The sequence below is a fragment of the Anabrus simplex genome, chromosome 1, assembly GCF_040414725.1.
Source record: "Anabrus simplex isolate iqAnaSimp1 chromosome 1, ASM4041472v1, whole genome shotgun sequence".
In the NCBI taxonomy this organism is placed as follows: Eukaryota; Metazoa; Arthropoda; class Insecta; order Orthoptera; family Tettigoniidae; genus Anabrus; species Anabrus simplex.
The window spans coordinates 236600338-236623298 of record NC_090265.1 but is presented as its reverse complement, the minus strand read 5'-3'; the positions used below and the strand labels follow the sequence as shown (position 1 = coordinate 236623298).

Genomic DNA, 22961 nt, shown 5'->3' with positions numbered 1-22961 from the left:
GTAATGCAGGAAGTCTTTTCATAGTGAGGGAAAGTCCCAAGTTGTACAGCGTGGAGATAAGGGGTTGCACCTTGCAGCAGCTGTCAGTGTCGGTATTCATAGCGAGAGAAATGGAGCAAGAGGTAGGACCATCCTGTGTAGTGAAGCACAAAAGAGGAAAACCGCTCAGAAGTGACCATAGGCAGTGCGTTGTGTTTTGTTTAATAAAATAAGTGAACAGAATCCAGGTTTAGCCGTAAAAGAGGTAAAGAAACTAAATGCAGAGTTGTGTGGTGTGTCGGCTAGTTTGGTTCATAACATGCGGACAGAGTTTAGAAAGACAGGGAAATTAACAACGCCGGGAAAGGAACGTAAACGACCTCAAAGAATCGAGAAGTACGACGATATTGTCAAAAGTGGTATTAGAAGGAAAATTCATGGATTTTTTTTCGGAATGAACGACCTACTGTACGCAAAGTATTAGACAGTGTGAATAAAGATAAAACTTTACCCACCTTCAGTTTAACTACATTGTACAGACTTTTAAAGGACATAGGGTTCCAGTTTGTTAAAAGAGAACGTAAACCTGTGTTAATGGATAGGGAGGATATTGTATTGTCTTTTTGAGTTGTTTCTTTTCGATAGATGTTGTTACAGAATTATCAACAGTTCCGTCTGACATGTCCAATCATGCTATATGCTCTATCATGATAGGAACTCTACAAGATAAGAGATATACATTTCAATTCGAAAGTTGGTATTCTATTAGGTTACGTCTACCGGGCGGACATTTCAAACAGCTGTCCTAAGATAAACCTTCCTACATGTGTAATTTTGTGTTCTAGCCTACGATAGCTTTCTTTAATATTCAGAAATGAATAAATAAATAAATAAATAACGTAGGCCCTAATCTTCAGCAGTAGATGTCCCTTCAAACCCCTCCGTTTAGTTTCACACAGCTCAAAAACTGTTCCTCGTCTATTCTGGGTCATATGCGCAGCACTGTATGTCCGAACACGAGACATCAATGGGGCGGAGGTCGATACTATACGCTCAGCGAATCACAACTCTTTCTTTGGCTGAGGCGTGGATGTGCCTTGTTTACATCAGGATGAAACTCTCGTGAAAAATCATATAGTTCATTAGATGATGAAGAAATCAAAAGAATATATGAAGAGAGACAAGATTTAACACAATATGTAAAAGGAGACAAGAATCTAATTATGATGGAAAACTGAAATGCAGTCGTAAAACAAGGAAGAAAAGGTAATGCTGTACGAGAATTCGGACTGGGACGAAGGAATGTAAGAGGAAGTCAGCTAGTTGAATTCTGCACTGATCATAATTTAGTCCTTGCTAATACTTGGTTCAAACCCCACGAATGACGGCTGTACACATGGACAAGACCTAGAGACTCAGGAAGGTATCAAATAGACTTCATTATGACTAAGCAGAGATTCAGAAATCAGGTGTTTGATTGCAAGACGTTCCCAGGAATAGATGTGGACTCTGACCACAACGTGGTAGTCATGAAATGTCATCTGAAGTTTGAGAAATTGAAGAAATGAAGGAATGCAACAAGATGGGATCTAGACAAGTTGAAAGAAAAGAGTCTGAGGGATTGTTTCAAGGAACATGTTGCACAAGGACTAAATGAAAAGGTTGAATGAAACACAATAGATGAAGAGTGGACAGTCATGAAGAATGAGATCAGTAGGGCTGCTGAAGAAAAGTTAGGAAGAAAGGATCAAGTAAGAATCAGTGGACAACTCAGGCAATATTAGACCTGACTGATGAAAAGCAAAAATACAAAAATACAAGAATGCAAAAAATGAGGAGGGCAGAAAAGAATACAGGCAATTAAAGAATGAAGTCGACAGAAAATGCATGTCAGCTAAGGCAGAATGCCTGAAAGAAAAATGTAAGGATGTTTAAGGTTGTATGGGTGTGGGAAATGTAGATGCTGCATACAGGAAAATCAAGGAAACCTTTACAGAAAAAGAAACTAGGTTTATGAATATTAAGAGCTCAGATGGAAAACCACTTCTAGTGAAAGAAGACAACGCAAAAGGATGGCAGGAACATATTAAACAATTGTATCAAGGAGTTTGAGAAAGCATATGATCGTACGTGTAGAAACAAGGTATGCAAAGCCTTACAGAAAAAATGGTGTTGAGAAGCAGACTGGTTTGAGCAAAAAAAATATGACAAGGAATTGCTGTATCACCTTTGCTCTTCATTGCAGTAATGAACAAGCTAATGACAAAAGTGGCAAGGAAAAATGAAAGAGTTGATGTTTACAGATGACCTGTTAATCTGGGGAGGAAAGGAAGAGTTTAATGCATGGGAAGATGAGGTGGAACAATATGGAATGAAATTTAATGCCAAAAATAGCGAGATAGTGATCAAAACTGGAAAGGAGATACCTACGAGGAGATAATGCTTGAAGAGGAAGAGCTTAGGAAGGTAGAGAATTTCAAATACCTGGGAAATATCATAGAGGAAAGTGGAAGAAATGGTAAGGAAATAATCAAGCTTGGAAGACAAGCAGGAGCGTTCCTGAAAAGTGCCAGAAGTCTGGTTTGGAGCACAGGATGTCCCTCAGAGAAGCAAAGGAGTGATATACAGGATGTACTATGTACCTATTCTGATGTATGCAGCAGAAACTTGAGTATACTTGGGGACAGAATACGACGGCCTCTGTTTCTGGAAGCGAGCTGGAAGCCAGCAGTCAATGACACCCTGCATCCTGCTGAGTTAACGAGTTCTATTTGATACTTGTTTGATGAGGAAAGGTCGTTGCCAAACCACTTTCTTCCATACTCTCTTCAGTCTTTAACCATTCTTTGTGTCAAGTGCAGTAGACGATTTGGCAACTCCAGCTACAGTAGACGTTGTAAATCCTATAAGCCGCTAATAGAGACAGGGCTGCTGCTGAAGAGTAGTGGTGTGAGGCGAGGTCATCAAGTCTTGTCCCCAAGTATAATGAGGCAGGGAACTGTGACTAGGATACAGGCAAGTAAAATGAAATTTCTGAGAAGCAAGATAGGAGTGACAAGAAATGGGAAATAATAATAATAATAATAATAATAATAATAATAATAATAATAATAATAATAATAATAATAATAATAATAATAATGTTATTCGCTTTATGTCCCACTAACTACTTTTACTGTTTACAGAGATGCTGAGGTGCCAGAATTCAGTCCCACAGGAGTTCTTTTACGTGCCAGTAAATCTACCTTCAAATACCTCTAGACTGAGCCAGGATCGAACCTGCCAAGTTGGGGTCAGAAGGCCAACGCCTCAACCATCTGAGCCACTCAGCCAGGCTAAGATGAGAAATGAGAAGGTCAGAGATATGGTAAAAGAAGAGCCACTACAGAACAGGGCAGGACAGAGGCATCTCGATTTAGATGAAGAGAATGACAGAGGAAAGGATACCCAGGAGGATGCACGAAATGGAGGTTAACAGGAAAAATGACCAAGAGGAATATAGCAATTGAGGCTTTCACGGCCAGTGTTACAAATTATATCAGTCTTTTCCGGGCTCATAGGCATGGTCCAGGAGCATGCAAGGGTCCCAACATTTTACCAAAGACTGTGCATGGAATTATCTAGGGTTCCGACTTCCGACTGACTTTGATAGCAGCGAAGCTCACACTGGAATGGAGTGGTGTTGCAATTCCACCTCATTATATAGTGCAGGCTACAATGTGCTGCTTGCCTATTGGTCCATCACATTGGAGGGGTGGTTGCTGATTGACTGTTGTTCGGCGAATGATTGGAGCATTCAGGAGCCCGATGTACATCAACCTGCCTTGGCAGACACAGGCAACTGATCACCCGTTGCTTTTTCTGGCCTGCCGTGGCCATCGCGTCCTCCAGGGTTTAAGGCATTTAAGACTGGAAACCCGACTTTGTTTACCCATTCAGATTCCTCTTTATGGCTGAAGATGTTGGCATACTTCGGGATTTCAATGGCTTCCCTTTGTAGCCGGGCATAAGATACAGTGGTTGACAGTACTTTGGTGTTGCTGAACTGTATGTCATGGCCTGCTAGCAGCGAGTGTTCAGCAACCGATGATTGTCTGCTTGTCCCAACCACTATGTCTGTTATGCTCCTTCAGCCGTGTGGCGATGCTGCATTTTGTAGGACCAAGAGACAGGTGGATAAAAGGAGTGGAAGAGAGTGTACAGAGAAGAGGAGAGGACTGAGCAAGAGTGAAGAGGGAGAAGTGGTGGGAAGACAAGAAGAGATGGAGAGGCTTATATTCCAAGCAGACGTGGCCAACAGCTGGAAACTGCATATGATGATGATGATGATGATGATGAAGGGAAATAAGTAGATGATAAGGTTGTGGAACAAGAAACTGTTGATGCCAATGAAATGGGAGACTCAATTTTGACGTCAGAGTTCAACAGAGCCTTGAGAGACCTTAAACAGGAACAAGGCACTTTGAATTGATGACATACCCTCAGAATTACTGACTGCATGGAGAGGTTATTCCATTTAGTGTGTAAGATGTATGATACAGGAGAAGTGCCATCCAATTTTAGACAGAATGTCGTTATACCTATTCCCAAGAAATCAGGTGCTGACAAGTGTGAAAACTAATGCATCATTCGGTTAGTATTTCATGCCTATAAAATTTTACCACATATTATTTACAGAAGAATGGAAAGACAAGTTAAAGCTGAGTTGGGAGAAGATCAGTTTAGCTTCAGCAATCCTGACTTTATGTCTGATCTTCAAAGATTGAATTAAGAAAGACAAGCCTATGTACATAGCATTTGTAGATCTAGAACATGCAATCAATAATGTTAACTGAACCAAAGAATTTGAGATTCAGGTGTTCGGGATCAGATATTCCAAAAGAAAACTATCTACAATCTGTACAAAAATCAATCTGCAGTGATAAGAATCAAAAGCTATGAAAAAGCAGCAGCAATCCAGAAAGGTGTGAGGCAAGACTGCAGTTTATCTCCTCTCCTTCTCAATGTTTACATAGAGTAGTCAATAAAGGAAATCCAGGAGGAATTTTGAAAAGGAATCACAATCCAAGGAGAGGAAATTAAAACTTTGAGAGATGTCGTTGATATTGTTATTCTACCTGAGTCTGCAGGAGATCTGGAGAAATTTTAGAATGGTATGAACACAGTCTTGGAGAAGGAGCACAGAATGAAAATAAATAAATCCAAACAAAGGTAATGGACTGCATAATTCCAATATAACAGGTCTGTTATTGGGAATTATAAATTTTCCAGCTAACATGCCCCAGTGCGCTAATTTGGGCTCATAAGTGGGTAACTTAGCACAGCTACCAAGACACACGGCTAGTGCATATAGAGGAGGACACCGCTTAGGCTACTTTGAGTCACAGTGCGTTGACTAAAATTTATTCCTGCTAGGCCATTAGATGTTGATTCAAATAGGGAACCTGCCATTTTTGTCCTGAATGAGTAAATTGATAATTCCAATATAAATGGACCATTATTGGTAATTACAAATTTTCCTGCTAACTCATTCTTGATTGCCAGGCAAGCAAGCGAGCAAGGGGAGGGAGGGAGGGAGGGAGGGAGGGAGGGAGGGAGCGAGGAAGGAAGGAAGGAAGGACGGGTGGGTTTAACCCTTATTGACTTAAGGTGGCTTCTATAATACAACATAACATTTTATAATCACAATATAACATAGCAAAAAAGGAAAATAGGACTCATTGCTCTCTCTCACCTCAGAAGATGTGTTATCTGCTGGATGGCAGTAGAAGCGGGCTATTTCACGAGAAAGAGTGGCAAAACACTCTTTCTCCTGCTGCCAGTTCACCAAAGTCCCAAGACGTACCACAAACTCTGGTAAGCCTGCCATATCAGGAAAGTACTGCTCTGGAAAGTCACCACAGAGCCACATTAATCCTCTTTGAAGATCGGTTAAGAAATTGACAAGAATTAGTATATCATCACATTACATTACTGGTATTTACAGCAAAACCTCTACTGAATGATTTTCAAGGGACATGGCTAAAATAACATAGCCTATGAATAAGTAGGTATACAACAGAAAAAAATATTAGAATTGCATTTAACTATTATCAACACTGTTCCAAGAACAACAGCAACAGGTGATGAAGTAAATTATGACACAAGATCGGTAACACCATTTTCAAGATTAACACGTTAACCATAGATTTAGGTCAGTCTACATAAAATCATGTTGATAACCACATTAAACGTGGAAAGTATTGAATAATTGGTTTTTTATTAAATTATCCTTGATATCTATGCCTAACGTCATCTTCAATATGGAACAATAATGAGAGTTGTTACTTGTAACACGTTAACGTCGACGCGTACATTTGCTTTTCTCGTGGTAAACTGCGGAAATGTGATATACATATTTCAGGTTGCTGTGGGCTACGGATGTGCGTAATTTCATTCGTAGATGATAATCAAAGACAAAATTTATGATCAACTATTTTTGTGTCCCCCTACTGGGGTGACATATGGTTATTAGGTTGTCAATGCAACAGAGAAAGTGTGCGTCACCCCTACATCGGTGACGGCATCTTTACCTTTGTTGTTGTGGAACACTGTGGTCTGTGTTTTGAACTGTTGGTTTACGTGCCTTTCAACGAGTTCCTTGTAATTTACATTTTTGTGGCAAGAATTTAATTCATGTTATATGTGTTTCTGTGTTGAGTAAGCCATGATTACCGATAGAGATATAGAAGAGGAACTTGACTTGAAAAGGGTTTGAGTCCTGAATCAAGTGATGTTGACATTCCGGATTTGCAGTGTGATGCCACCTTTCCCGATTCGGAATTGGACAGTAGTCTGTGTAGTGAGGACACTAGCAAAGATTCCAGTGCTGCATCGTGTGATGATTCAACCATATCACCAGCCAGTGACAATTACTGGGGAACATTCTCAGGTTTGCAGATATATTTTTTATTCACACGTAGCCCCGGTTTAAAATTTCCTCTGAGTGCTAAATCTCAACCAGTTGATTTCTATCGTGCTATAGTTAATGACAATATCATCAATATGATGGTGCATGAAACCAATGAAAATGCAAGGAATGTGTTGCAAGGGAAATATGTGAGTAGGTGGAGTAGTTTCACTCAGTGGACTGATATCAACTGTGCTGACATGAAAAAGTTCTTAGGCTTATTGACGTGGATGGGCTTAGCACAGTTTCCCAAACTACATAATTATTGGTCAAGAAAGAACAGACCATATAAAAACTATGTTGGGGGTTATGTAATGAAGCAAGACAAGTTCTTACTGATTTTATGATTCTGGCATTTCAACAGTGAAGCAAACTGAGGTCATGACAGGTTGTATAAAATCGCACCTCTTGTTCTAAAGCTCAATAAGAATTTCAAAAAACTAAATGAGCCACAGGAAACATTAGTCATTGACAAATCTATGATCCTCTTCAAGGGAAGACTAATATTTTGCCAGTTTATTCCAAATAAGGCTCATAAATACGGGGTGAAGGTATTCAAACTATGTGATATAGACGGGTGTACCTACACCGCAAAAGTGTACTGCGGCAAAGGGACAACTGTTAACCCTGGACTACGACATGCTACAGCTGTTGTGATGGAACTTATGGATCCTTATTTAGACAGTGGATCAACTTTGTTCACAGACAATTTCTACACGTCAGTTGATCTGTCGAATAAACTCCTAACTAGACGCACTCACCTGGTTGGTACCTTGCGGAAGAATAGAGTTGGGCTTCCACCAGATCTAAAAGAAAGAGTCAAGAAAGGAGAAATGGTTGCTAAGGAATCACAGAATGGTATCTTAGCATTGAAATGGATGGATAAGCGAGAGGTTTATATGCTCTCAACTAAGCACCAGTTAGAATTTGTACCTTCAGGAAAACATGATAAGAGTAACATGGAAATTTTCAAACCATCCATAGTTATTGACTATAACAAAGCAAAGCCTGGCATTGATGTATCTGATGATGATGATGATGATTGTTTTAAGGGGCCTAACATCGAAGGTCACAGGCCCCTATGGTACGAAATGAGACGAAATGTGGTGACAATTACAAAGTAAAAAAAAAAAAGTCATCCACTGACCAGAATTCAAAACGTGATGATGAGGAATGAACTGATGAATATGAATTTAAAACAATCAGTGGATACGACGCGCAATGCCTCACATTCCCAGAAACAATATTACTGACCAATGGACTGCTTATAAACCCCAATCCTGAATCGATGATGCTGTCTAAATGGGCCAACGTCTATGTCGACGATCTTGTATAATGGCACTTATCACTAGTAAAGGAGAACCATGATATTTCTCAAGTTACGGTACTAATCAAAGGTAACAAACTCACGGTGTAATACCAATATAAATGGTCCGTTATTGGACATTATAAATTTTCCAGCTAACTCATTCTTGGTTGCCAGCGTTTTGCCCTCGTGTGCTAGGGTGGGGTCATCAGTTGGTACCCAGCACACCTACCAATACGCTGGCTAGTGCATACCGTGGAGGCCACTGCGCAGGCTAACTGGAGTCACCGGCAGTGCCAATGCACTAAGAGACTTTGTCTCATTATCAAAAATTGATTGATGCCTGCTTGGCCATCAGATGATATAGATGTTGATTCCCATAGGGAATCTGAAATATTTGTCCTGAATGAGTAAATTTATAATACCAATATAAATGGTCCGTTATTGGACATTATAAATTTTCCAGCTAACTCATTCTTGGTTGCCAGCGTTTCGCCCTCATGTGCTAGGGTGGGCTCATCAGTTGGTACCTAGCACACCTACCAATACGCTGGCTAGTGCATACCGTGGAGGCCACTGCGCAGGCTAACTGGAGCCACCGGCAGTGCCAATGCACTAAGAGACTTTGTCTCATTATTGGATATTATAAATTTTCCAGCTAACTCATTCTTGGTTGCCAGCGTTTCACCCTCGTGTCCAATAACGGACCATTTATGTTGGTATTATAAATTTACTCATTCAGGACAAATATTTCAGATTCCCTATGGGAATCAACATCTATATCATCTGATGGCCAAGCAGGGATCAATCAATTTTTGATAATGAGACAAAGTCTCTTAGTGGATTGGCACTGCCGGTGGCTCCAGTTAGCCTGCGCAGTGGCCTCCACGGTATGCACTAGCCAGCGTATTGGTAGGTGTGCTAGGTACCAACTGATGAGCCCACCCTAGCACACGAGGGCGAAACGCTGGCAACCAAGAATGAGTTAGCTGGAAAATTTATAATGTCCAATAACGGACCATTTATATTGGTATTATAAATTTACTCATTCAGGACAAATATTTCAGATTTCCTATGGGAATCAACATCTATATCATCTGATGGCCAAGCAGGCATCAATCAATTTTTGATAATGAGACAAAGTCTCTTAGTGCATTGGCACTGCCGGTGGCTCCAGTTAGCCTGCGCAGTGGCCTCCACGGTATGCACTAGCCAGCGTATTGGTAGGTGTGGTGGGTACCAACTGATGAGCCCACCCTAGCACACGAGGGCGAAACGCTGGCAACCAAGAATGAGTTAGCTGGAAAATTTATGATGTCCAATAACGGACCATTTATATTGGTATTATAAATTTACTCATTCAGGACAAATATTTCAGATTCCCTATGGGAATCAACATCTATATCAAACTCACGGTGTTCCAAACATTATGGTACTACCCACAAGTATTGTACCTCGTACAGGTAATGCAGACCTATGGTGTTTCTCACACAATGGCGCCAGATGCAAACCGATGAGGCCCCTCACCTAGGTGTACTAATCACGGGCGCCGGCATTCCCATGGTGTTCCTCACATAGTGGGTACCAATCATAGGCAACGCAGATCCATGGTGTCGCTCATATAGTAGTACAACTCACAGGCCACGCCCAGACCCGTGGTGTTGCTCACATGGGTACGACTCACGGGTACTGGAAACCTACAGTGAACCCCGCTTGACTGCTACGAATCACAAAACTATTGAGTACCTAACAGAATGGTACTACTCACAATTAAAAGCGACCCAAGGTGTTCCCCGCGTGATGGTACTAATCAAAAATAGTTTCATGGTTCGAATACAATCATCCCTTGGTCGCCCCTTTTAGTTGCCTCTCACGACAGGCAGGGGATACCGTGCGTGTATTCTTCATTTGCGTCCCCCCACCCACAGGGGGTAGTGTGTTTGGTCCGCGAGAGGTATTTTATTTCCCTCAAGTTCGCCGGCAAGCCGGTTAGGACCCCCCTATCCGCCACCTGGGACACGCCACGTGGGAGTATCACCTCCCCCCCCTGCTACGCCTGCATAGCAGGTTCGTGGTTGATGTATCTGATCAGCTATCATCCTATAATACATCTGTTCGGAAAACTGTCAGATGGTATCACAAGGTAGCGACAGAACTAATAATTGGAACAAGCTTGGTGAATTCATGGACTGCATACAGAAACTATCAAACAGTGCCAAAGCTGCAGAAAATGTCCATCACTACCTTCAAGGAGAAATGTGCTCTTGAACTGATGTGCTTGTCGGATGAAGTAGAAACACCTCGTCACAATCGTGGTATCCATCTCCTTGTGGAGACGGAAGAAACTGAGAAGGCTGAAAATTCCACATGAAGAGAAGAAAATACTGCAGCATATGCTACAAAGAGGCTAACAAAACTGGAGGTCGACAGGCTGCAAGGAAAGCGAAAAAAGTAACAACATATTGTAAACCTTGCCAAGACAAAGCATTCTTGTGCAAACCTCATGATGAGATGGTTCACAAGTGACGTGAATCTTGTAAAAACTGTTAGCCTTTGATATCATTTATACTATGGCATAAATTCAATGACTGTGTTGTTTTCTTTCGTAATTTTAACTTTCCTTAGAACAATTAAGCTCCATTGATCTAATAATAACCATTTCTGAAGTTATGTACCAACTAGCAGATTTACCCGTGCTTCGCTATGGAATTCTACATTGTATAGAGAATTCTAGGTTAGGTAGTGTACACATTGTGAGCAAGATTGTATTAAATTGCATAGCTTTTAATGTTACCCTAGAAACAAGACGGGGAAGCATCAAACGTCTCTCCTAATATGAAGACTGGGTTAGGGAATTTTCATTGTAATGGTAGGCCCGCTTGCCTACATGAACATAGGTCATTACAATGACGTCAGTAGGAATGGCAATGCTATGCTTTCATATGAAATACTCGATCAAATGATAAAACACGCATTTTCTCACTTTTAACGAACAGTACTACATTTACGATCTAACAATCCAAAGTTCCAGAGCTCGAATGACCAAGCCGCAGACAGCCGTGATATGTGAACTCTCTTCGATTTTTTATCGGCGGGGTGGGGGTAGGGGGCGGGTCGAATAGTGGAGAGTCCATGGGCAAAAACTGTGCCCTTTCACTAACCTGTTTCCTAGGAGTTCCCGATGAATTAGAAAATTTCAATTCACTACAATGGCGGCGGAAAGAACTATCTCACTTGGAGGCAAATTCTTCCTCCAAGCCAGAGGAGAAACCCCCCTCTTCACTGCTAATTTGGAATAAAATCAATGTAGAATTTAATAAAAGTGAAGAGGAAGAAGATTTTCTTAAGAAACGGCTCTTTTCAGTGTTGAATTTTGAGTTATTTAGTAAATTGTGGTGCTACAATTTGGAATAGGCCTATATTGTAATTCTAGACCAGGTCATACTACAACTACTAAGTGAGCCTCTGCCTTAAATGTGAACACTGTTCATTCGAAACAGTGCGTCAGAGTAGGGATCGAATAGCTGGAATACTATGATGAACCAGTGTGTTACGTACCAGCAGTATCAGGAAATGAATGAACCAGAGGAATGGAATGCTAAAGAAGAAAGTTTTCTAACTCCCCAGCTATTTCCCTCCAATATTCAGTCAGGCTGTTATACTTGGTATGCAGCAGTAATCCCATCTATCGGAGTTGAGTGGCAGCATAAGAGACAAAGAACATCACAACAAACAATGGTCAATATAATGCTATTGTTGATGAATGTTATGCACTTTTGATATTGTAGGCCTTCCCATTTAGTTTTCTTCCGACTCTGAAATACCACTCTTATCATAGTCAGTATGGTAAACCTGAATAAAACAAAATGATCGGAAATTCTTTTCTCTCTAACTTTTGTTATCTAGTACTTTTCGATAGGACCAATAACATAGGTACTTAAAAATTCAATATTTGGTGCCTTTCCCATAACTACAATTTCATCCAGGGTGAATAAAATTGTTTATAGCTTAGACTGCAGTTTCTTATTCCTCGACTCTATATACCGATTTTCATTAAATTCTGTTAAGCCATTTTCTCGTGGCTCGGCGTTGAAATGGACTTAGCAACAAAAATACAAATTCACGAATATCTCCATTATCATAGCCGGTACGGCAAAAATCTATAAGACATAAATGTTCGGAAATTTAATTCTGTATAACTTTAGTTATGTAATATTTATCTATAGGACCACTAATAATATAAATATTTGAGAATAAAATTTCAGGCCTTCCCCTAAACTACGATTTCATTCAGCGTGAATAAAATAATGTACAGCCTAGATTGTAGTGGTTCATCTTCCGACTTTACATACCGATTTCCATTAAATTCCCTTCAGCCATTTCCTCGTGATGAGTGTACAGACAGACAGACAGACAGACAGACAGACAGACAGACAGACAGACATTATGGAAAAGTAAAAAGTTCATTTCCTTGTTACTGTGGACATGACCAACACAGAAATATCATTATTTTCAAATTCTGAGCAATGTAGAGACAAAACTCTTATTTTATATAATTATAGAGATAGTATGTAAGAATAAAGCAATACGCTCCAATCCACATTATTTTCCTTGCCATTAATAATTAAATTCTGATGGTTGCGTATGTCCAAATGCCAGAGAAATTCCACTATCTTTTGCTCAATGCACAGCGTGCTGAGAAAGGAATGGGCACCGTGCTGCACTCTATGAACACCTTACGTGAACAAGCAATGCAATACAACAGCAAATGGTAGCGCTAGTTTTGCACGACAGCCTAAAGTTGAGAATCCTGGACACACTACCATGTCACCCCATAAGGGGTGACATCATCTTCAAAGTGTTAAGAAATTCTCACTAATTGTATTTTTATACGTCCCTTAAAAGCGAAGTACAAACAAAATAGGCCAACTTATTTGTCACTACTTTGAAGAAATCATAAATTACAGTTTGTTTCTTCAACTTTTTCTGCACAGTCATACATCTTCAATAGCTGGTGCCATAGTCATACATCAATCAGTTATAAATCAAATGACTGTCATCATTAAGATCTTCAGACGAGAGAACTCTCTCTGCTACTTTGAGGGATATATTGCCCCAAGTGCACCCAGAGGAATAAAATTAAAATTTTCCTCCTCATCCCAGTGGGAATAATTTGGGTTGTCAGGTTCCCTGGTAGAACAAGAGTGACGAACAGCGTGAGAAAAAAGATTCAGGTAAACAAGACAATATTTAGAATGATTTTATTGCTTTCGTGCGGTTAGGTGCCCGCAGCTATGAGTTTGCATCCGGGAGATAGTGGATTCGAACCACCCCCCGTCGGCAGCCCTGAAGATGGTTTTCTGTGGTTTCCCATTTTCACACCAGGCTATACCTTAATTACGGCCATGGCTACTTCCTTCCCACTCTAAGGCCTTTCCTACTTTCCTCTAAAAAGAAGTATAATAATAATAGTTCAACCAAGATGATTGCCTAGCTCACAAAGGGTCTCAGTTAAAAGTAGTAAAGAACTATTATATATGTTGTGGGTTGCCAGGGTCCTTAAAACTGCCAGATACTGTTATTACAAGTGCACTTGAGTGTGAGTTTTCCACTTCTGCAGTTTGTACTTACAAATCTGGCAGACCACACAACCCTACTGTACATCAAACTCCTGCTCTCCACACAGCCTCTCACAGCAGTTCACTCTACAACTAATACACCACACTGAACACTGTGTGTAGCCATCTGACCAACTCACTCCACTCTGACATACTTCTGAATGATGCACTGACTGTCTGGTGACTGCTTTGCGTTCACTCACACAACTGACTCGAGACTTACTTTCCCCAGCTTTGCTCTTTTATAGGACAGCAGAAGATTCTTGGCCAAGCATCTTGTGGTTTTCACTTCAAGATTATTCTTGGTGTCACTCAATTAAGACTTTATGCCTGACAATATTTAAACACTGGCTCATTTAACCGTTTTCCGCTATTCGTAAACATTGTGGGACTTTGCCTAGTCCTGCATGTGCTATGCTACCGCTCAGAGAATTGCGCACTGTTTTCTTTTGAGTGATTTGTATTTTACTTCTTCTAAGTTTTACAGTGTCCACCCCCATTTCATTTTTTATATCGCCTCTTCTACTGATCATATACATTGTTTTTCGTCTTAATCGGCTGATGATGACCTGGACTAGGGTCGAAACCGGTACCATTTCTACCAATTATTAAATGGGAATGTAATTCACTACATTTCTTATTCTTTTGTATTGAATAGGTTGAATCTCTTGATCAATTATTTCAATTTTAACTGTAATATTTACACATTTCGCATCCTTCAAACAAAAAATATAAAAAAATAAAAAGATTCCTTTGAAGTCCACTCCAGGTTTCCATTTCCTTCCGTCCATCCAACCCTCGACCTTTCTTCCTAATTCTATAACCGACGCTTGCCAGTTATTGTTGCCATTATTGTAACATTGTTATTGTTAATAATTGTTAATTTATTGTTGATACTTAATATTGTTGTTTATACCTTTGTTATATTTTATACTTATTTAAACTTCATATTATTATTAGTGTAAAATGGCCCTCCACAGACTGTATCTAATAAATGAATGAATGAATGAATGAATGAATGAATGAATGAATAAATAAACAAATGAATGAATGTGGGCATTATCCATCCTTGTTACCTTGAGGGACTCTAAGGATGGACATCAGCTAGCACTCAGGTTGAGGGAGGTACCCCAGCTCAACATTAGATAATAGCTTCTATTTACTGTAGTTTAGTTTTTCCATTTCACTCCCAACCTCAAAAGTGTTGACAGTACACACTTTATGTGAGTAGTTGCTGTTTTCCAACTGTTTCCATAACATAGTTTTACTGAAATAACTAATCTAAGACAAGTTCTCTACACTTTCGTTCCATACTGCTCTATACTTTCCACCAGACCACAATATACCAAATTCAGCAACAGCAGCAGCAGCAATAGTAGTAGTAGTTGCTTAATTAAAAAGTGCCTTACTCAGAAGTAGAGGAAGACTACACAGATTGCCAGAGTTGTCAATCTCCATAGAAAAGTAATCCTCCAACATCGGTGAACGGCTCACCAGTAGTTTGCAGATCGCAGTCACGTCGATTTGTTTTGTGCTATCTTCCTGGGCCATCTTTAGAAGTTCAGCCAACGGCATTGGATTCTACAACAGAAAAAGTTACAATATGAAGCTTTCTCTTACCTGTATATACAGTATATTGCCACAAACACACAAGAAATAATTTTTTGTAAGTCACACATACTGTTTTGAGATGATTTGTGATTTTGAGGAACTTATTGTGTATACAAGGTATCTTATATAAACTCAGACCAAACGCATGATGTTTGTACTCTGCACTATGGCAGCTGCTTCAGCCGAACTTATGTCGCGCGCGCGGCCGCCCTGCTTTAAGCGTGTATACAATCTTATATGAAATCTTACCTTATAAAAGTGACGTCCTTTCTGGGTTATACAGGCACTGTATCTGGTAACCACATTCTGGTTGATGTGAGTAAGTTCTGCTACTGTAATGATTCTGATTTTATTCATAATGTTTTATTTCAGTTCCTCCAATGGCTGAGGATTGAGCCACACCCTCCCCATCTATCACTACATAAATCAGCGATTCAAGCAATAACTTAGTGAAATATTCACGGGGAACAATATTTGAGGCCCGGATCGTGTCGACTGGGCAAGGCGCATACATAACCCTGAGCTGAAAACCCCCCCTTGTAACCAGGCAACAAGGGCAAGACTACATCTAATTGAAATAAAAGAAGAAATGGTTTAAACCAGGGGATTTATTAAATAAATATGAGAGAAAAATTAAAGCAAGAAAAGAAAATCACACAAAATAAATAGGGAAATTCATCGTAATACTGATGGACATACCTTGTTCTTTCTCACATAGTTGAAACATGGCGTGAAAACTCACTAATACTCTTAAAAAAAAATGATACGTAATTTAAAATGCTCACTGCTCCTCGACACATCGCTATTGCAATACCAGCAGCTTCCTTTCATCATAAACTATTCAACTAGGTCGCCCGTTTTACCAAGATTCAAATATCCAAGGCACTGCATCATGTATTCATTAGGCAACTAACAATGCGAAAAGTTCGCATAACAATAAGCCGTGCCGGGGAACAAAAGGCAGATAAGAATAACGACAGATGAGACTGGGCACAGCCTCCATGGACCAATCAAAGCCGAGACAAAACCCAAAGAATACAATAGGTACGCCCATGCGCAAATATGAAACCAACATGGCGGGTACTCAAGCTGAGCATCAGCCATGAATAATAAATAAATATAACTCTGCGCTGAAAACCAAACAAGGCGCAGAATTTGAAAGACAAATACAACAGGTCAATCGGCATACCAACCTTTCCTCTCCCACACATTCGAACTCGCATGCATACCACATTCACGCACACACAATGAGGGTATCGGGAAAATAAAACACGAACGGCCGTTCAGATTTCGTGGTCAAATACAAACCATAAATTGTGACTCCACGGTCATTATCAGTGGGTCTCAATTACTCAAATGTTTGCGTGCGGCGTGCAATTACACATAAGGTCAGAATTGGACATTACTTTATTCACATCACTGGCATGTTGCGCCTTGTACAACCTGGATTGGTCTCTCCTGCGGTCGAGACAAGGGGCACATCATGAGGATCACGCAGTATTAAAGCACGCAGCGCACCAAATCATAACCACAGAGACCCTTTTTCAATCATAACAACAAGACCACAAATACATTCATTCAAAGCACATCGTATGACGGAGCGGAAAGATGTATGCCATCGACCGTAACATACGGGAATAAAACATCACCAAATTTAAATATAAACCAACTATCACGTACCTGTGATTATCAATGGTAAAATCGAATAGCAGTTAGCGTGAAAGGTCCAGGCTTGAACACATTAAATGAATATTTGAGGCATAAAAATGCCACACCGAACATAGCGGCAGCCATTGTTAGTATCTGCCCCACATAGAACAGCAAAAGAACTCCACAGAGTAAAAATTATCGCTCAGCAAAACGAACGACCTCACAGATAAAAACATAGCGTGTGCTGCTCCCTACTGGACGTCATTAGACTGACACATGTAAACATTGAAAGACAAAACTGAAGGAAGCCATTCACATAATTAAATGTCAAATCGTGGAACATGCGATAAGCATGGTTCAGGATTTGTTCGATACACTTTTTCTTTCAGTTTATCCCACAAGTAAAAATCACACACTGTTAGATCAGGACAACAAGGGAGAAGCACACCAGCACTGATCACTGTCTGCAAACACTTCTGAGATTTTAAGAAGGGAATCTTCTACTGTATGAGCAGGGAAGATACTAAGGGGCCAAAAGTTCTGTCCTCTAGGATTTTTTTTGGTTTCTTTGTTTTTTAGTGCTGGCAAATCCCACCAATATGAGGAGTGGAAAAGAATGATTTCAATGACATTGAAAATTTATTGAACATCCCCCTTTGTAAGTTATTCCAATCCCTGACTCCCCTGCCTATAAACAAATATTTGCCCCAATTTGTCCTCTTGAATTCCAAATTTATCTTCATATTGTGATCTTTCCTACTTTTAAAGACACCGCTCAAATTTATTCATTTACTGATGTCATTCCACGCCATCTCTCCAATGACATCTTGGAACATACCACTTAGTTAAGCAGCTCGTCTCCTTTCTCCCAAGTCTTCCCAGCCTGAACTTTGCAACATTTTTGTAACGCTACTCTTTTGTCGGAAATCGCCCAAAACAAATCGAGCTGCTTTTCTTTGGATTTTTTCCAGTTCTTGAATCAAGTAATCCTGGTGAGGGTCCCATACACTGGAACTATATTCTAGTTGGGGTCTTACCAGAGATTTAAATGCCCCCTCCTTTACATCCTTACTACAAACCCTAAATACCCTCATAGCCATGTGCAGAGATCTGTACCCTTTATTTACAATCATATTTATGCGATTACCCTAATGTAGATCTCTCTTTATATTAAAACCTAGGTACTTACAATGCTCCCCATAAGGAACTTCCACTCCATCAACGCAGTAATTAAAACTGAGAGTGAAGTGTTTTGTTTGTGATACAGTGATCAAGGTTATGTGCATTTAATTTGGAAGTACATGCAAACATACATACATACATACATACATACATACATTATCATTATAGACTGTTATGCCTTTCAGCATTCAGTCTGCAAGCCTCTGAGAATTTACTAAACGTCGCCACAATCCTCGATTTGCAACTAGTGTTGTGGCCTCATTTAGTTCTATACCTCTTATCTTTAAATCGTTAGAAACCAAGTCTAACCATCATCGTCTTGGTCTCCCTCTACTTCTCTTACCCTCCATAACAGAGTCCATTATTCTCCTAGGTAACCTATCCTCCTCTATTCGCCTCACATGACCCCACCACCGAAGTCGGTTTATGCGTACAGCTTCATCCATTGAGTTCATTCCTAAATTAGCCTTTATCTCCTCATTCCGAGTACCCTCCTGCCATTGTTCCCACCTGTTTGTACCAACAATCCTTCTTGCTACTTTCATGTCTGTTACTTCTAACTTATGAATAAGATATCCTGAGTTCACCCAGCTTTCGCTCCCGTAAAGCAAAGTTGGTCTGAAAACAGACCGATGTAAAGATAGTTTCGTCTGGGAGCTGACTTCCTTCTTACAGAATACTGCTGATCGCAACTGCGAGCTCACTGCATTAGCTTTACTACACCTTGATTCAATCTCAACTACTATATTACCATCCTGGAAGAACACACAACCTAAATACTTGAAATTATCGACCTGTTCTAGCTTTGTATCACCAATCTGACATTCAATTCTGTTGAATTTCTTACCTACTGACATCAATTTAGTCTTCGAGAGGCTAATTTTCATACCATACTCATTGCACCTATTTTCAAGTTCCAAGATATTAGACCGCAGGCTTTCGGCACAGTCTGCCATTAAGACCAAGTCGTCAGCATAGGCCAGACTGCTTACTACATTTCCACCTAACTGAATCCCTCCCTGCCATTTTATACCTTTCAGCAGATGATACATGTAAACTACGAACAGCAAAGGTGACAGATTACAGCCTTGTCTAACTCCTGTAAGTACCCTGAACCAAGAACTCATTCTACCATCAATTCTCACTGAAGCCCAATTGTCAACATAAATGCCTTTGATAGATTTTAATAATCTACCTTTAATTCCATATTCCCCCAGTATAGCGAACATCCTTTCCCTCGATACCCTGTCATCTGCTTTCTCTAGATCTACGAAACATAAACACAACTGCCTATTATATAATAAAATTCTTCCGGGCTGTTATGCCGTGGTCCACTCCTCTCGCTTCTCCCAGACGTTTCGACTACTGCTGCGGTAGTCATCTTCTGTGGCGTCGTGTAGATACACTCTCCTGTATCCCACTGGCGACTGCAAAAGTTGTTTGGGAAGCAGCTGTATTTATATGTAAGTGTGTGGCCTCCAATTGGTTCGCGCTGTGCAAACCGACATCTGATCGACTATCTGAAAGCACGACCTCCGATTGGGTCGCACCGAGCAGCTTGACGTTTGGTTGGCTATCTGAACACACGACCTCTGATTGGTTCGCGCCGGGCATGGATTCTGACTGGGTCGCTCCGAGAAGCCTGTTGTCTGATTGGATCTCGGAGTGCACGACCTCCGATTGGGTCGTGCCGAGCAATGGATCCTGGAAGCAATCGAAGCAATCGAAATACATAAACATCCAGATAACTTTAATAGAAAGGAGGAAAGACTGAAACTCAGCAAGGCCTGGTACACCCCTTTATATAATGTACGACCGAAGTTTACTAAGATCAGGGACATTACAGTCAACCAACCAGAGGATCCATTGCTCGGCACGACCCAATGGGAGGTCGTGCACTCCGAGATCCAATCAGACGACAGGCTTCTCGGAGCGACCCAGTCAGAATCCATGCCCGGCGCGAACCAATCAGAGGTCGTGTGTTCAGATAGCCAACCAAACGTCAAGCTGCTCGGCGCGACCCAATCGGAGGTCGTGCTTTCAGATAGTCAATCAGATGTCGGTTTGCACAGCGTGAACCAATTGGAGGCCACACACTTACATATAAATACAGCTGCTTCCCAAACAACTTTTGCAGTCGCCAGCGGGATACAGGAGAGCGTATCTACACGACGCCACAGAAGATGACTACCGCAGCAGTAGTCGAAACGTCTGGGAGAAGCGAGAGGAGTGGACCACGGCATAACAGCCCGGAAGAATTTTATTATATTGACACCGGCTGTGAAAGCCTTCATACTTTAACAACTGCCTATTCCTCTCGTAGCATTTTTCAATTACCTGGCGCATACTGAAAATCTGATCCTGACAGCCTCTCTGTGGTCTGAGACCACACTGGTTTTCATCCATCTTCCTCTCAACGACTGATCGCACCCTCCCTTCCAAGATGCCAGTGAATACTTTGCCTGGTATAGTAATCAATGAGATACGTCGATAGTTGTTGCAATCCTTCCTGTTCCCTTGCTTATAGATAGGTGCAATTACTGCTTTTGTCCAATCTGAAGGTACCTTACCAACACTCCACGCTAATTTTACTACTCTATGAAGCCATTTCATCCCTGCCTTCCCACTATACTTCACCATTTCAGGTCTAATTTCATCTATTCCTGCTGCCTTATGACAATGGAGTTTATTTACTATCCTGTCCACTTCCTCAAGCATAATTTCACCAACATCTTTTTCCTCCTCCCCATGAGCTTGGCTGTTTGCAACACCATCAGGATGATTTCCTTTTACATTGAGAAGATGTTCAAAATATTCCCTCCACCTCTCCAGTGATTCCCTGGGATCTATTATGAGTTCACCTGAATTACTCAAAACACTGTTCATTTCCTTTTTCCCTCCCTTCCTAAGATTCTTTATTTGGAAGTAATTGTAAATAAATTCGTGTACACTAGTTGACAGCATTTTGTGTGCGTCATTGTGGTTACATCAATAAACACGGGTGAAGCTGCGAGTACATGCTACTTTGTAAATATATTTCATTCAGGTGACCACCTAGCCTTTAACATGAGGGCAAGGAAATATCAAAGTAAGTCCTTTTCAGGACCCAGATTAACAATCATATCATTTAACACTGGAGGCGTATCATCTTTTAAAGAAGAGTTGCTGAGCCAAGTTTGTAGAGAGCAAAACATTGTTGATGTGTGCATCCAAGAATCCCACAGAGATATTAACCAGGTGCGACCCATAATTCATGGCATGCGACTTACTGCTGAAATACCTCATAGCAAATATGGAAGTGCCATATTTACAAAACCTGAAACATTGATTCTGTCAATGGCATTTACAGTAGTGAATGAGATCGAAATTATAACAATTGAACTTTCGAACTGTACAGTTACATCGATCTACAAGCCTCCAAACTCCAATGTCTCCTTCAAAGAACCAGTGAACATTAGAAACCAGAAAGTGAATTTTGTGGTGGAAAATTTTAACTGCCACAGTACCGAATGGGGATACGAACACAGTGATGACAATGGCGAGCTACTACAACACTGGACAGATGCTATGGAACTCGCGCTTGTTCATGATAGTAAAACTGCCACCTTCTTTTAACAGTGGCCATTGGTAAAGAGGATATAATCCAGACTTGAACTTTGTCACTAATAACATAGCAAAACAATGCAGTAAGGGAGAATGCAACCCAGTTCCCAAGTCTCAACAAAGACCAATCCTATGTTTCACTCAGCTATCTGACCTCAGTATGTTCCGTATCGTTGCAGATACAACTTCAAAAAAGCAGACTGGTCAAAATTTTCTGCTGTACTGGATGATATGGTCCAAAACATCAAACTAGTTCCTGAAGCATATGAACAGTACACTGAGGCTGTTAAGAAAAGTTCTTGTAAATCTATCCCCCGTGGATGTTGCACCCGTTACATCTTAGGTCTTAATCTGGATCCAGTCTCACGACTAGAGGACTACTACAAGCTATTCGAACAGAACCCAATGGGTGAGGAAACTACTGAAGCAGCACATGCCCTAACTTCTATAAATTCCTCATCAAAAAGAGAGAGCTGGTCAAAATTAATGGAAGAATTGGATATGACGCAGACCAGTCAAAAGGCCTGGAGACTCCTGAAGAAAGTGAGCAGAGATCCAACCATGAGTAACACACATTCTTCTGTTACAGCCAATCAGATTGCCCACCAACTTTTCATGAATGGCAAAATAAAACAAGAAGCCAAAACCCGGAGAGCTATGTGGAAGGTATCTGCAGGTAGGGATGAAGAAACATCTGAGCTCATGCAACATTTCAACATCAGTGAGTTGGAAAATGCAATAATCAAGTGCAAATCAGGTAAAGCTGTGAGTTTGGATGATATACGAATTGAGCAAATAAATAAATTTGGAACACGAAAGAATGGTTGCTACAGTTTTATAGTAACTGCCTACATATGTCCAAGATTCCAAAATTGTGGAGCAAAGCACGTGCAACTGCTGTTCTAAAGCCTGGAGAGGACAGCAGTGACCCCAGGAACTACAGACCAATATACCTCCTGTGCCACTTAAATAATATTTTTGAAAGGATGATACTCTACAGACTCATCCAGACTAACAACAAAAACCTCATTCAACAACAGGCAGGCTTTAGACCAGGTAAGAA

General features: G+C 40.6%; 1 protein-coding gene across 1 annotated transcript in view; it reads right to left on the bottom strand.

The window, feature by feature from the left end:
- Positions 1 to 22961, bottom strand: part of Mlh1 (DNA mismatch repair ATPase Mlh1) — a 205953-nt gene that overhangs the window by 34886 nt on the left and 148106 nt on the right. The window contains exons 9-10 of the mRNA XM_067158893.2: positions 15262 to 15433; positions 5714 to 5865 (exon numbers count right to left, since the gene is read on the bottom strand). Of these exons, the coding sequence (XP_067014994.1) occupies positions 5714 to 5865; positions 15262 to 15433 (324 nt within the window). The remainder of the gene's footprint in view (positions 1 to 5713; positions 5866 to 15261; positions 15434 to 22961) is intronic.